The sequence below is a fragment of the Selaginella moellendorffii genome, unplaced genomic scaffold (genome assembly GCF_000143415.4).
Source record: "Selaginella moellendorffii unplaced genomic scaffold, v1.0 SELMOscaffold_22, whole genome shotgun sequence".
Lineage (NCBI taxonomy): Eukaryota > Viridiplantae > Streptophyta > Lycopodiopsida > Selaginellales > Selaginellaceae > Selaginella > Selaginella moellendorffii.
Genome location: NW_003314283.1, coordinates 748,553 through 763,823, shown reverse-complemented (window position 1 = coordinate 763,823; position 15,271 = coordinate 748,553). Strand labels below are relative to the sequence as shown.

Sequence of the window (15,271 nt, the reverse complement as noted above, 5' to 3'; positions counted from 1 at the left end):
AGAATCAAGATCACGTCCCATGCTCTAGGAAGTTCTTTCGTGTTGAATTTTTCTATTCGGTGACGCGACAAGATTCTTTGAGTGTATGTGCTGCACGTTGTCGAATTCATTAGTATGGAGCTTGAAATCCAAGACTTAACTTCCAGAATTCTCGCGCTCCGCGACGAGAGTTCCTCCACGGATCCAGCCAAGCTCTCTCGCGGCACGATTCCAATTTTTTTTTCTCCTCTTCTTAGAAAGAATCTCCACAGTTTTCCACCTCGCACTGTGGAAAGTACTTGGGCGGCTTGCTTCGGTATCCCAGCCGGTGCTTCCGACAAGTCAAATGCTCCAAGAGCTTGCGTTCGTCGTAGTGCTTGGTCCTGCAAAGAAAAAACCAAAACAAAGCAAGAACAAAGAGTGAGTTTTCGAGTCGACGAATCGGGAAAACGAGAGATCTTACTTATCTCGAGAATCCGGAAGTGGTGGCTTCCAAAGCAGCGCGCAGCGTGGCCGTCGAGGATTTCTCTCCAGAGCTAATGGAACGAGACGAAGCTTGTCAGCTTCGCTCTCCGTCTCACTTCCTTTACACGCCGAGGTTTCGTCACCGCCTGCTTCGCTCTCACCGTCACCTTCGCCTTCGCCTTCACCTTCACCACCATCGTCAAAGCTTGTCACTGGATGAAAACTTTCACCAAAGAGTCCTTCACGGCCCGAGGAAAAAAAAAAACTACGCCTGTTTCTACCACCACCACCATCACTTGCGAAGATCTTGTGACTCTGGCCTGCTAGAACCTTTCTCTGTTTTACCATGAGTCGGGCTCGCGAGCTGAGATTCGAGATGAAGGAGCTTCAGCTGTGTCCAGCATTTCTGGAGCTCGTCCTCGATGTCTTTCCGGTACCTGAGAAGAACGAACTGCAAAGCCTCGTACTTCTTCTGCAAGCTTTCCGAGTCCGCCGACTGTGTCTCGCTGTGGAGAGCTTCCAGATCTTGCTTGTACTTCTTTAGCTCATCGCCGAGTGCTTCGTACTTGCTGCGCAGCTGAGACGGCGATGCCGTGACTGCCTTTCGCTGAAGGTCGCGGAGGTCGTCTTTGCATTTGTTGAGGCTGTTCTCGAGGTCGTCGTATTTCTTCTGGAGCGGCGCGTTCAAGGTGCGGGTCTTGGAATCACGACGAAGCTGGTTAAGTTCTTCCAACTGGAAAAAACCAAAAAAAATAAAACTTTTAGAAGAGTATGAACAACAACGAACAAACAGTAATCAAAACAAAAGAATCAAAGAAACAAACCAAAGCTCAAACAAGAGGATAAAAAAAACGAACCATGGATCTCACGATGCACGAAGAGAAGCCTGAGAAGCTAGAAAAACAATCGATCTAAGTGAAAGAAAGACAAAGAAAAGTGTAAGAAATCCAGCAACAAAGAGAAAGAAAATCTACACACAAAATCAAAGAACGATGGAGATGCGCGAAGGATCAAAATCTAGTGTACCTTTCTGGCGATTTCTGGATCGGCATTGGAGAGCCTAGCGGCAGTGATGGCGCTGCTCTTCCTTCGCGATCGCGGAGGCGGCCGACTGGTTGGGAGCTCCTCGGTGGGCGTGGTGCATCCACAAACCGCCATAAGCAACATCCCTCTCCTCCCCTCACTCGACGTAACCCTAGAAATGCCAATGCTGACTTGGCTGACACGCGTCAAAATATTGGCTGCCCATGTGAACAATATAGGTACACGTGGAATTTTGAACACTTCTATATTTATGCCCCAACATAAACCAAATTTAGAAACAAAAATCAACTTAGAAGTTAATCTAACTACAACCACCTTTTGGGTGCCCTGTGCATTCTCGACAGTATCAACGGGGCAAGCGCTGTTCTTGGTTGACGAAGGCTCGCCTCTAAGCAGGATGCGCAGCAAGCTACATTCGCTCTTCCGACCGGGACCTTTGTGCCACTGTTGGTATTTTCAAGTGGCTTTGGATCAGACGAAGGCAATCTCAACAGAAGGCCGCCCCCAGAAGAAGAGTTGGCGCTGCTGCTTCATCTACACATGCAGCCGCTGGATAGTCTTATCGATCACTGGGAAAAGCGAGCACAGATTCTACTGCAGTGCGCTGTAGCGTCGTGGAGCGCTTTGTTGAAGACTGCTACATAGTCTCCAGGGGTTTCTTCCCATGGAGGAGCTTTTCTGCCACCAAGTCGCGGAGATCCACAGCAACAGCAGGGTGAGCCGGCGCTAAAGTCGTGAGCCACTCAATACCCCTGGCTAGAGTCTGAGCTGACAAACGCTGCCAGTACGAGTCCCAGTCACTGGCCTCCTCCCGACCTTGCCTTACTTCGCCGGAAGCTTGGTATAAGGATCTGGACACTCCTCCCGCAGGCTGGAACAGCTTTGCGACTTTGCAGCCAATTTTCTACGCGCTGGACCGACAGCCTCCCTTTCCTCGCCTTGACGAACCGCGTTTGCTCTAGCTCTCTCACCGTTGTCGGCGGAGGCAATCCTCGACTGCGTGAGAGCTCTCCGCTGGAAGTGTACCTCTCGGCTACGAAGAACCGGAGGCTAACCGTGTCGCAGCCAGCATTTTGGATGGAGCAGTGCGGAAGGTGGCTCCCGGTGGCATCGGGTGTTCCGGAGCATTTTCTGAGCCTCTCCCGACGGTTTATCTCTTGCGATATATCCTTTCAGAGACGAGGTAGGGGACTACGAAAAGAGTCTCGCGTTTGCGTTTCGGTTCCAAGGTGGTGACGTCCCCAAGTCGATCCAGGAAAGGTTGTGAGTTTTGTGGAGAGGTACAACCAGCAGTACACCAGGAGACCGAGACTGCCCGTGATACACGAGCGAGCTCGAGTACCTGAGAAGTGGAGATGAGCTCCTTTTGAGTCTACTCCCGAAGGCCACGGACGAAGAAGAGGCAGTGCTACTTCAGACGGAGCCAGAGGCACGACTGGACGAGCTAGTGCAAGGCTGGACAAAAGGCTGGATGAAAACGCTCAGGCAGCAGCGACTGGACTGGAAGAAATTCCTCGGCTGTGGACAGAGGACACGAAGCTCACGCCAGAGGGGATCGGCTTGGAAGTTTTGGAGGTGACGAGCCCAAGGTCTTCAAGCTCAGACAGTCACAAGAGGTATAACGAGCTCTTGAGTAGCTGCCACAGCGCCCAGACGCTCGTCTCTGGGAATCTCACAAGCTACTTTAGTGTTTTTTGACACAACTACTCGACAAATGTTTGCAACATTGTAAATGTATTCATTTCTTTTCAAGGAAACCACAGAGTGCTTTGTGTACGTTTTGCCGCTGCCAAAGCGTAAACTTCCATAGCTGGCCCTGAAACGTTGTTCTATGGCACCGTTGCAATCTCATGGTGTTGCAAAAACAAAAGGAAGTTAGAAAAACCACAAAGAAAACTACGGAGAACATAGACCTGGAAGGTTGAAGCCTCTCAGTTCGCTGAACAAACATTCTGGTTAGAACAAACTGAACCTGTTAAACTTCGACTTCCATTTCGTTGAACAGCAAACATCCTAGTTAGAACAAACAGTATACGAGTTGATTCAAGCGTCTTTTCTTGTAAATTCGTGCTATGCACATTCCTTTGACTTCGGAGTTTGCATGATCGTTGTTTTCATTCAGGTTGTCATGTACATCTTCGCCAAGCACATTATACTTGGTGCAAGCTTGTGTTTACGAGAGCATTGGTTAAGTCACCATGGGAATGCTTGGACCAATTCACTGTAATGGTCCTATAACTTAAATCCTGGTTGTAATTCAAAGTAAATCCAAGCCGTTCATCGTTTTTAATCTTCCTCATCTAGGCTTATCCATTACGCTTGCGTACTTATGTCCATCGCCTGTGCTAACTTGAGTTTGGTATGTCACTATAGCTCGCCACATTGTTCTCTTCCAGGTACTTCTCTATTGTTTTGGCCTTGGCAGGAGACTCCACCATGGCCACCACCTTTCCCGTGAGAGCAGCCCATTTTCTTGTTCTATTCTCTCTTTGGAGGAATCAGTGGCAGTTGCAACTATTACTTCAGCCCTTTTCTTGCATCTCAAGGATTTTGCTCAGCCTTGGTTTAGAAAAAGCGTGGGTGTGAAAGCCACTCCAGCCATTCTTTTCCTTCCAAACCGATGCTTGATCAGCCGCTGGCATCTCTAACCGAAGCTGTCTCAAATGCATATCTGGAAGGCAGTCAGATGGAACAGGAAACGAGCAAAACATACTCGTTGATCATTTGTGATCTGTTGAAGGATAAGTCTCTTGGAGTAAAGCTTGAGGATCATCAATATCAAGGTCTTGAAGGCCCTCCAAGTAGTATCGCAATGTTGTGGGAACGGAATGGAGTTTATCAAAGGAATCCTGGACGAGCACCAAACATTTTCAAAATTGATATTACATTTAGAAGGACTTACTTGGCCAATTTCTTCTTGGTGGAAATCTCCAGTAGCCTTTGAAAAATGTGTCGCACAGAAGATCAGCTGCTTTGCATCATTGGAAATGTATGTTCATTGTCTTGAGTCCAAGATGTAGAGAAAAGAAAAGTTGCAGAAGCACACACCTTGCACAATCCTGCTGTGCCCAAAGGCAGAGCAAGTTGTGGAGCTCTTCCGTGAGTCACCTGTCCCTCACTATTTTCCTTGCACCGATGCAACCTTCAATGTGAGAACATCATTGCTTGTCATGTTTTGTGATCACCTGGTTCATTCGTGATCTTTTGAGAACTCCCAGGTACATGAACACTGGGTCGATCCAGTTCTTGCATTCTGGGGCTGCAACTTCCTTGGGGCTTCGTTGCTTTCCATCTTCTTTCGTTCCTTCTTCTTTGCAGCATTGGTAGTCATCCCACTGCCTGTTGTTTGGATTTGGCATTTTTCTTATATTTCTTTGGTATAAGCTTCCCTCAATTTGTCAAATTCTCAGCCTTATTTTCTACTCTTAGTGGAAGAATAAGCACAGATTTGTGCCATCACCCTTGGCCTGAAAATCCCACACGATATCCTACATGCAGCAATGGAAGCTAGAAATGCCACGAGGACAAACTTGAGAGATCTTATTCTACTTGTTACTTTCTAGTAACAAGTATTCAACTTTATAAGTAGTTTTCTCTACAACTTCATATAGTTAGTTGTTACTAGAAAAATGAACCATATAAACCCTAACCCTTGTAAATATGCTCATACATATGCTTACCTATATGAGTGAAATTATGAAGCCAAGTGTAAATGCCCATAATAACATATTTTCCTGCCACCAGCTACTGAAGTGCTCATAAGCCAATAATGTGGAGCTACTATTGCTGGGACACTCTTTGTCAAATGGCTTTCCACAGAAGCCTGGATTTTCCAAATAGCTTGACTTTTCAAATGTGCTCATTTGCCTGTCAAGCATATTGAATGAAAGATTCAAAGATGACAATGAATGAAGTTCTTGAAGCGTATTGGGAATGTGTCCAGTAATGTTGTTAAAGGAGAAGTCCAGCTGCTCTAGCTGTACTATCTTGCCTAGAGTTAGGGGAATGTTTCCAGAAAAGTGATTATTAAAGAGATTGAGGATGCGGAGTTTATCTGACTCACCCAAACTTGGAGGAATCACTCCCGTCAATTGGTTGGATGACAGATTAAGGATGGTATTTGATAGATCAAAATATGGAAATTGTTATTCTTTTCCTTTGACCATAAGCATTAATGGTCTCCATTGTTGAGGACTAAGATTTTGGCATGTTTGAATGCATCTAATTGGCTTATAGAACTTGGAAGACATCCTTCAAACTTGTTGTGGGAGAGATCAAGGACGCAAAGGTGGGGCATGTTCCACAGCCAATCAGGTATTGGTCCATGGAATCTGTTTCCACCAATGATTAGCACAGTGAGATCTTTGAAATGTGAAAGAAATGAAGGAATTTTGCCAGAAAACCTGTTATCACTGATGATAATGTGCTGTGTTTCTTGTGATGGACTTTCTGGTAGTTCACCTTTAAATTTGTTATATGAGAGTGAAAGATATAAAAGACTTGTCATGTTTTTGAAGACAAGATTTCCACTCAAAGAGTTATTATGAACCCGAAGAAATGTAGACCAGTGTAGTGCTTGAGCCAATTTGGCAGACCCCCAACTAATCTATTACTGCTCACATCCAAGTGTTGCAAATTACATGAAGGCCCAGTACTTATTCTTGGTATTTCCCCAGTGAGCATGTTCTCTGACAAATCTAGGTAGTCCATATCCCTTGAAATGGGCATATGTCTGTTGAATTTGTTGCCTAATAGATCCAATTCTTGAATTGAAATTGTTGTCAGGAAATTTGGTAAGATGCCATTTAAACTGTTGATATGCAAGTCAAGAAGTTTCAGATTCGATAGCTGCCTTAAGTGCATTGGTATAGCACCAGTCAACAAATTGTTACTCAAATAAAGATAACTTAAATTTGATAAATGCCCCAAGCTTACCTGTGAACCTGTTATTGCTAAGGTCTAGGCTCGTTAGTCCTCCCATTTGTCCTAAGCTGACTGGTATGCTTCCACAGAACATGCTATAACTCATATCTAAACTCTGAAGATAACTTGAAAATAATGATAGAAAGTTGTTGGACAAATCCAGAATTCTAAATTGAACACCAAGTTGTGGTGTTAATGAACCTATCAAGGAGCAATGTCTTAGAGTAAGCTCCTCCAAATGAGTCAAGTTCTATACTTCTTTTGGGATTGCCCCAGTACCATTCAAACGAGTCAAAGATAAAACTTTGAGAAGAGGTAGAAGCGTGAGTGACAATGGTATAAAACTTTCAATAATGTTATTAGGCTCAATGTATATTTCCTCCGGATTGACCCAAAAATATAGTCATATAAAATTTCAACGTGAAGTAGGTTTTCTAGCTGCCCAATTGACCTCGGTATTCCTCCAATAGCAATGTCAGCCCGAATACATTCAAGCGATGAGAAATTGCCAATAAATTCCAGAATTTCACATGACAAATACAATTGTTTCAATTTCTTCATCATTCCAAACTCTTTTGGTAGAGGCTCATTCCGAGAGAGGTCAAGCACCTCCAGATTTTTCAACTTGGATACTTCCGGACTGATTATTCCTTCCAGATTGAGATCCCACAAATCGAGCATTATAACATGACCAGTAACATTACTGCAGGTCACTCCTTCCCAAGACACACAGAGATTGTGAGAATTTTCCATTGTCCAGCCGTATAGAGCAGTGTGATTTGATAAACCTCCTTTAAACACAAGCAAAGCCTGGAGCTCATACATTTCCCATGCCTGTATACAAGCTGAAATGCAGAGCATTACATAAGCACCAAGAACAAGAGCCCCTCCCATGCCTGCAATGAACTAAATCTCTTTTTTTCTCTTTGCCACGAAGCTCTGCTCGAACTGCTTTCCTTTTTATGTCGAGCAAAGTTGGCGGGTCAAAAACGCATGGGCCAGAACGCTAGTCGTGTGTGTCACGCCTCCGTGCTTGTGAAGGCTTCGTTCATACGGCAGTCTTCGTGGTCCAAATGATTTCGTACTAGTCGTGAGTCTATATTCCTCCATGCTCATGAAGGCTCTCCAGATCCAAGATGTGATATACAGAAGGATTTCACACAATTGAGAAAGAGCTCTTTAACATTGGCGAGCAACCTTGGCGGGTCAAAACCGCATGGGCTGGAAAGCTAGTCGTCTACCTGTTGCATGTCTGCTACCTTTGTCGTGGAAGTTTCGCCAGAACTGCTGCAACACTGCGTTCCACTTCATGTTCCCGGACGAAACAGCGTCGAGTTGCTGCTCCTCCATGTTGGCCGTGAAGCCGTAGTTCACATCCTCGCTGAAGTAGCGCGACAAGAACGCCGCCACCATCCGGTGTCGAAAGCGTGCTGGAGAGTACGTCTACGGCCTCAGCATCGCCAGCAGTGAGCGAGAACTGGTCCAGTTTGACGCCGTTGTGGCTCACAAGCTGTGCCGGAAAGCTCACTTGTCCCTTGCTGTGTGCTGGAGAAATCTCTGCGCAGGGAGCGCTCGATCTCCTTCTCCAAGCCAGCAGCTGACTGGATTCTTCCAGCGGATTTACTAAGCCCCTTCTTCATGATGCCTTCCAGCTTAATCATCTCGAGAATGTGCCAGGCGATGGCTTCTACTACTTCAGCCTTCTTCTGGCTTCTTGAGGACTTACTTCGAATCTTCACCATCTTTTACGTCCATGGGAGGCTTCAGCTTCGTTGCTTTCGCGACAGCTTTCACCTTTCCTGAGTCATCTTCTTTCGTAGCATTCAATTCGTTCTTCACGGGCTTTTGTTCCACAGGCACCGTTTGCTGCTTGGATCTGGCATTTTTCTTATATGATCCTTAGGGTCTCTTCTTGCGGCTTTGCTGTCCGTTTAGATTTTCTCGCAGGAGCCTTCTTCGTCACGTTGTCAGCCTTCCAGCAGTCGAGGCTTTCAAAGCCACTCCTTTCTTCCCTTTCCTTCTCATTTCTTCTATTGCTGGCGGAAGAGCACGGATTTGCAGCCTGAAGGCTAGCAGAAGAGCACGGGTTTTAGGCCTGTGCAATCCAATCCCCCTGGCTGGAAAATCCCATCTGGGGCAATGGAAGGCAGGAATGCCGAGCATGCCAGCCGTGAGAACAGAGAACTCTTGGAGGAGGCGCGCGGTGGATAAACCCTAAACCCTAGGGCTCGGAAATCTGCACCGTTGGATTTTAACCACTTGGAATTCGGTGCGAGCTCTACACTGGCAGCAGTATAGCTTGTAGGAGCTTCGCGCGAGGTGAGCTAGGGTTTTGTGTATGTGGATCCGGGAGCGACGCCATGGCGCGAAAGGTGTGACGCAGATATAAGGGGGTTTATAGGGAGCAGCGATGGACTGGACGGCGAGGCAGTATCTGAAGGTCCAGGGAGCCGAGAGCGGTGGAGCTCGGCCACAGTGTGGAGCATTTCATCACTCGCAGGCACTCTTCGCGGCTGGTTGGGCAACACATCACTGGTGAGATTTCCGAGCTAATTTCTCCGAATTGACGCGAGGACTTCACGTGATCCGGAAATTTTACTAAGAATGTGAGAGGTTTGGCTGATGATGGTGAATTTTCTTGCAGAGTTGATGCTCTCACTCTAGAGGTATGATACAGCTTTTGGCATAGATCTTTTGCATGAATTGGATTCTTTTTTTTAACTCCCAGGATTGGAGCATTAAGTCGTGGGATCTAGATACCGAGCACACGCATTTTTTTTATTCTCCAGCCGAGAAAACAGACAAGATCTCAGAAGAGATGCATTGCTCTGACACCACTTCGACCGTGGCTGTTCTTTGGAACGTATCGGCGTTCAAGTGTAAATGGTAAGTCTTCTTCTTATCAAGATAAACTAGTTGATGCGTCACGTTTGGTTGTAGCTGTGGGGACTATAGAAGGCCTTGTGCAAACTGCAGGAAGGCCTATCCCATCGTCAGAGAAACTCCACTAGGTTGACTAGTAAATGGGTTCTCTGAGCCTTGACCACTTAGTAATTCTGAAGATCGGAGGTGCCCAACGTTGCTTCTCGGTCTTGCGTTGAGCACAGCAACAACATAACTTTTTCATGACAAGAAATTCATGAAGCGTCAACTTTCAATGATCGTTAGTTTTGTTCGTATTCACAAGTTTCCCTTCCCGTTGAGAGTTCCTTGGACCGTTGTTTTGCACTTAGGAGCATATCATCTTAGCTTGACTGTATCACCTGCTCCCTTTTGTGTTGAGCATAGCGTCGACAATTGAAAAGAAAGAGCGAACCCAGTGTCTTCAAACGTTGAGAGTTTCAACACGAATTTTTTATCACCTCTAGCCTTTCTTTTATCGTTGATCATTCTAGAGCATATCTCTTAGCTCGTTGCAAGCACAGAAAATATCTCTGGTTTCGTTGTCTTGCTAACACAAAGAAAAACCCTAAACAAATTTACTTTGCGAGCGAGAGTGGACCCGGTCAAGGATCATGATCGTTGTTTTCATTGAGGTTGGACTATTGTCATGTACGTCTTCAGCTGGATTGAAGTTCTGAAGATGAATGTTGTTTCTCCTTGCGTTGAGCGCAGCAACAACATAACTCTAAGCACTGACAATCTCTCTAAAACGTTGACACAAAATCTCTCCAATCTAGTAGCATTTTTCTTCTTGGCACACGCTGTGACATGGCGTTTTTCAGTTTTTATCGTCGTTGAGCACCACCAGCACGTCACTTGGCTTCTTCATGACAAAAAATTAGAACAAATCGAAACACATGCGAACCTGGCAACGTGACACACAGCGTTGTCCACATCCCTTCGCGTTGGGAGTTCCTTGGCCCGTTTTTTTGCACTTTACTTGTTTGAGTTGTTTGAGCATATCATCTTAGCTTCACTGTGTCACTGGCTCCCTTTTGCGTTGCAATCGAAAAGAAAGAGCGACCCTGGTGTCTTCAAACGTTGAGTTTCTGACCCTCTAGCCTTTGTTTATCATTGATCATACCTCGCTTTCTTGTCCCCAGCAATCTGTCTTATATTGCGAACGCAAAGAAAAGTCCTACCTAAACGAACTTACCTCAAGAAATCCCGTTAGCCCTTCATCAACGATGAACCCTAAACTTGAGCTAAGTTCTCAATTAGTTCAAAACGAAGCACGAGCTATTTAATTACTCGTAATCCTGCTGAGCGATAGGATCCGTATGCATCGCATCGCCCTGAAATGTAAAAACTCTTTAAACAAATACACCATGAAATCAACAAACGTCTAAGGGGTCGTCTCCGACGAGCTCGTTATCTACGTACACAGTTTGCCACTCGGACCCGTTCAGGTTCTCGTCAATGCCGAACAGATGCTGCAGCTCCTCCAGGAGTTGCGTGTACTCAGGAAACTTGGATTTTTTGAAGCACCAAACTCTGAATCTCTTCTACTTTTCAAAGGTTCCAAACACGGTGCAGTGAGCTCTGGACTCGAATGAGATCTTACTTTGGTGCACGTCCTGCTTGTTGCTGATGCTGGTTCCAGTTCTGGCCAGTAAAACACTTCCTGAAGCCGGAAGCTTCCAACTCGAGATCCTTGTCGCCGTCATCTTTGGCGGTGGCACGGTGCTGGCCAAAGCTGTCTTTGGTTTCAACGAGAAACCAAGTAGTTTGCACTCGCGCTCAGAATCGTTTGCATTACCTCTCGCAAGGGGCTCCTCAACTCCTGAAAGAACAAAAAAGAGTAGACAAAAAAGCATTACATAAGAAGTGACACTTGCTGGGAGCATGTTGCAGCGAGGACAGCGTGGGCGACATGAGAAGCTTAAGAAAAGAGTTGTCTGTTGTATGTTGAGGCTGCAAGTAGACTGGGCAACTTAATGCTGCGCTGGGCTTCCGGGAGTTTTCATGGTGCATCGAGGCCTGCGGACAGCAGAGAGTTGAAGACGCTCAGACCAGGGATATGGCATTGAACGACTGCTTTCAACAAATGCTCCGGTGAAAGAAATAGCTTCAAGATTCCTGCTTTCGGAGGGTGAACTGCAAGAGTTGGCAAGGTATAAGATCGAAAAGGATGAAGCGACGCCCTTTTTAGCCGCTAGTACTTCCTCACTCGGCAACAGAGCTTGGACCTGAGCTGGTAGTGGAGGAGGACACAATCGAACAAGTGGTGGAGCGGGCAACAGCAGCAGTGCCGATGGCGGAGCAGCCAGAGGGTCAATGAGTGTGCCTGTTAAAGCTGAGCAAGTGGTGAAGCGGGCCAAAGCTGACGAAAGGAAACTAAGTGGTGAAAAATTGAATAGTGATGTTAGAATATTATGCAGACAAGTTTTTATACTTCTTTTTAATCATATGTTGCCTTTCTGAATTATTTTAATAAACTAATCAGAAGGGTTTAGGGTTTAGGGTTAGAGGATTGCAGAAGGTTTAATCCAGGATTGCAAGATAATAGAACGAGATGACAAGCTTACAAACCAGGTCCTGGAGTTGGCGCATGTCTTGGAATCACGAACAAGCTGCTTTAGTTTAAAAAACCAAAAAGAAACTGTTAAGAGTATGAACAACAACTGATAGTACCATCAAGACTACAAACAAAAAAATCATAGAAACGAACCATGGATCACGAATGCTCAAACAAAATAATCAAATGGATCAAACGAATCAAAGAAATGAACCATGGATCAGTCTATGCAGGAAGAAAAGCCCGGAAAAAAAAATCGATCTAAGTGAAGAAAAGGAAAAACGCGTAAAAAATCCACGAAGAGAAAGAAAATCTACACGTAAAATACCGACCAAAAACAAGAACAAGAGATGTCCACTCCAAAGTCGAAATTGATTGACACGTGCCACAAAATAATATGCCACGTCACTGACAAAGCGCAATGAAAAGCTGCCACGTTGTTTACTTTGAAATTTTTACATAGTTACGTCGCGCGCTAGCCCTAAAGAGAGTCGCCCTCTGGCGAACGCGAGGAGCTATGCAATGGTGTCCGTGGCGATGCTTCGGTGAGTGTGATCGCGACCTTCTTGAGCGGAATTTGATCTTGGGAATCCATCTGTGGTGAAGAATTCCTACGTGATTTTCTTCCTGGGGAGAGATTCCAGTCCGGTGCCATGGGCGGAGCTTCCTCCACACTCACCGATGAGCAAAAGGAGCTACAGAACTTGCGGAGTCGCCTGGGGCGAGATTTCGAGCTCCTGGCCAGCGCATTCTCGCGCTTGACGAAATCCGAGGGTCCAAACGCTATTCACGAATCAAAGCTCGAGGTATGTTGGTTTTTCTTCTTAAAATTTCTGGAACTTACAGGTGATCGTCGTGAATCCAGAGATGTTTTGGCATGGAAGTGGGACGCATCAAAGATCTTCCCGGCGAAGAAAGCTCAGATTTAAAATCCTTGCTCGAGAATTTTGGGTCGACCCTCACGGCGGTGGCTTTCAAGCCCGTGGAAGGATACGTAAGTTGGCCAGGTTTTCTCAAAGGCTACGATGGTTGCTGCCAGCAAAATTTAGTGTCTACGAGACTGAGATTTCTACTGCTTTTCGTGCGCAGCCTCAAGAGCCAAGGGAAGAAGAGTTCGTCCGAGACTTCCAGTGATCTGGACGAGAACTTGGAAGGTCAGGTTTCTTCCCGAGAATTCCGAGACGTTCTTTGGCTTTGCTGGCTGATGACTTTCTACAAAAGGCTAAGCAACGGGATTGAATTGCCGGTTGTGGAGCCTCTCGTCCGAGGGGCATTCCAAGACAGCGAGAAAGTCCCTCTCAAGGATTTATACTCGTGGATGCTTGCTACTATTCCAAGTCTTGGCAACGTGTTCGTGGATTACGTCCAGTACTGCTTGTTTCAGGTACTCTCTCCTCAAGCTTTTCTTTTGACACTGAGATCGTTTTTCCAGGACGAGGACACCGAAGTGAAAAGCGGCCTCTCTCACTTGCCTGGACACTTGACACCAGGAAGGCTATGGTCTCTAGCACTGGCTCTCAAAGACAAGACTGGAGACACTCTCTTGTCAGCGTGTTTGGAAGATTCAATTACTCTCCTCTACAGGTACTCAAACTAGTCTTTTACTTTCGATTGCTTTTCTAAGAAGGAAGATGAAGGCTACAGGTCTCCTGTGCATGGAAAAGGAATGAATCGTTTATGGTCACAGGTGGAAGGATATAGAGAAGCTGTGCTGTTTCTCTTTTCTGGGATGTCTGCCGAAGATCCGTCCAAGACCTGGTTGCTCGCGGCTGTGATACCCAGCGGCCTTGAAAACAAGAGTAACTTCTATGGAACTAGCAACTCGTGCTTGATCTGTTTGGATCCCGAGTTTATTGCTCTTCATCCTACAGGTCGGTGATTACTTTTTCTTCTGTTTCTCATTTTTCCATCAATTCAGGCAAGGAGAAGAACTATGTCTACAGTCACAAGACTGCTCCTGGTGGTGGCTACAACTCTAGACCGATGCCAAATGGAATTGGCTTTGGTGGAAGCGTGGAAAACGAGCGTATTTGGATCAGTGACGACTTCTCCACGGTGACTTTGAGGCATCACGCTGTGGACAAGACATACCAAGCTGGATTTATTCTTCCTTATCAGGTGCTTCCGCTTTGATAATGTTTAAAAACAAGACTTATCTGTGACTTAAGCAGGGATATGCTCCACTATGCTGCCAAGTTTTGGAGGTGGAAGTCTGGGGCCTGGGGAGTAAAACCGCGCAGGAAAGAATGGCGACATTCCAGCAACGCGAAAAGCTTTTTGCTGAGCAGCGCAGAAAGGTGTGTGCAGATTTTTTCACTTCTGAGAGCGTTTTGAGAGTGAGATGTGCCTGTTTCACTTCCGATGGGTTTTTTCCTAGGTGGATTTGAAGGCCTTTGGGAACTGGCAAGACTCTCCGGAGAAAATGATGATGGACATGGTCTCAAATCCAAATAGACCACAACGAGAAGAACGTTAGTTCACTCGGTTGAGGGGGATTGGAGTCCCAGAACAAGTGGCCACCATCCGAGCGTCCCTGGGAAACCTTGGACCTTCCTAGAAGGATGAAAAAGGTTCTTCTGGCTCCCTGGAGAAGGCAAATGCAAGAAGGTGTCGCTTCATAATTCTTTGTTGCTGAGGGATATAATGAACTATCTTTGACATCTTTTTATTGAAGGTGAGTATTTCACGATTTACTTAAAAAATTAGAATGCTTTGAAAATAAAAGAACAAAAACAAAATTATAAGAACCGAGATGATTTATGCTCCCAATAACATGAGAAACTTGCACGCCAACCTACGAGCTCGTGCTCTCTAAACGCTATAAACAAGGGTGAATTGGGATGCCTAGGAACAGCAAGTAACAGGCAATTTGATCAGAAGATGTGACAATTGGGAAACACCAAGTCTTTAGAAGTGAGACACTAAGGTTCACTCCATCCAAGAACATTGTGTAGTCAAGGAATTCTTTATTCCTGTTACCAATTTATGCTACAGTCTTTCATAAAAGTGCCTTCATGGTCGTGATTGTAAGATGCAAAGAATATTCTAGGGGATTTTGCAGAAAACCTACATATAAATAAATAACTTATTGTTGTGATGTTTCTTAGGTGATGACAACTGCAAAAACTAGAACTTCTGGAAGGAAGGATAGAATGGAAGAAACGCATATGCCTTTGCCTCTGGGTACCAATAATTGGCACGCCAGGTACCAGAAGCTAGATCTAAAACGCATCCCCATTTGTAATGAAAGAGCAGTGTCACCTCGGTACTGTTATTGTTTCCAGCAGCCAGCATGAAGGTGCATGGAGACTTTTTGAAGATTTCGGGCGAAAAAACACTGCCTAAGCTCAGGGATGTCATCGCCTGCCAGCTGCGACTCTCCTCATCCAGATACACAAA

The 15,271-nt window shown here is 45.6% G+C and overlaps 2 protein-coding genes across 4 annotated transcripts; one reads left to right on the top strand and one right to left on the bottom strand.

Moving 5' to 3' along the window:
* Nucleotide 1: 1 nt before the first annotated feature.
* LOC9642163 lies at nt 2–1,628 on the bottom strand. Of its 3 annotated transcripts, XM_024678399.1 has the most exons (5): nt 1,471–1,628; nt 1,302–1,355; nt 443–1,177; nt 141–362; nt 2–90 (listed from the first exon to the last, which is right to left on the bottom strand). In XM_024678399.1, exons 1-3 carry the CDS (start codon nt 1,609–1,611, stop codon nt 737–739), a joined length of 636 nt encoding a protein of 211 aa, XP_024534167.1. In that variant the 5' UTR covers nt 1,612–1,628; the 3' UTR covers nt 2–90; nt 141–362; nt 443–736. The 3 variants fall into 3 exon arrangements, with proteins under 3 accessions (XP_024534167.1, XP_024534166.1, XP_024534168.1); XM_024678398.1 differs by having other exon boundaries at nt 2–362; XM_024678400.1 differs by lacking the exon at nt 1,302–1,355 and having other exon boundaries at nt 2–362.
* Nucleotides 1,629–12,346: 10,718 nt separating this feature from the next.
* Nucleotides 12,347–14,636, top strand: LOC9642162. Its single transcript, XM_024678640.1, has 8 exons — nt 12,347–12,417; nt 12,479–12,678; nt 12,738–13,256; nt 13,305–13,456; nt 13,517–13,743; nt 13,791–13,990; nt 14,044–14,169; nt 14,250–14,636. Exons 1-8 carry the CDS (start codon nt 12,390–12,392, stop codon nt 14,346–14,348), a joined length of 1,551 nt encoding a protein of 516 aa, XP_024534408.1. The 5' UTR covers nt 12,347–12,389; the 3' UTR covers nt 14,349–14,636.
* The last annotated feature ends 635 nt before the right edge of the window (nt 14,637–15,271 follow it).

Excerpts from the sequence above, each read along its gene's own strand:
- LOC9642162 (XM_024678640.1), top strand. The coding sequence starts at position 12,390 with ATGCAATGGTGTCCGTGGCGATGCTTCG. Across the intron at positions 12,679-12,737 it reads TTCACGAATCAAAGCTCGAG|AGATGTTTTGGCATGGAAGT; the intron begins GTATGTTGGTTT and ends TCGTGAATCCAG. Across the intron at positions 14,170-14,249 it reads TTGCTGAGCAGCGCAGAAAG|GTGGATTTGAAGGCCTTTGG; the intron begins GTGTGTGCAGAT and ends GTTTTTTCCTAG.
- LOC9642163 (XM_024678398.1), bottom strand. The coding sequence starts at position 1,611 with ATGTTGCTTATGGCGGTTTGTGGATGCACCACGCCCACCGAGGAGCTC. Across the intron at positions 1,356-1,470 it reads ATCCAGAAATCGCCAGAAAG|ATCGATTGTTTTTCTAGCTT; the intron begins GTACACTAGATT and ends TCTTTCACTTAG. Across the intron at positions 1,178-1,301 it reads CGTGCATCGTGAGATCCATG|TTGGAAGAACTTAACCAGCT; the intron begins GTTCGTTTTTTT and ends GGTTTTTTCCAG.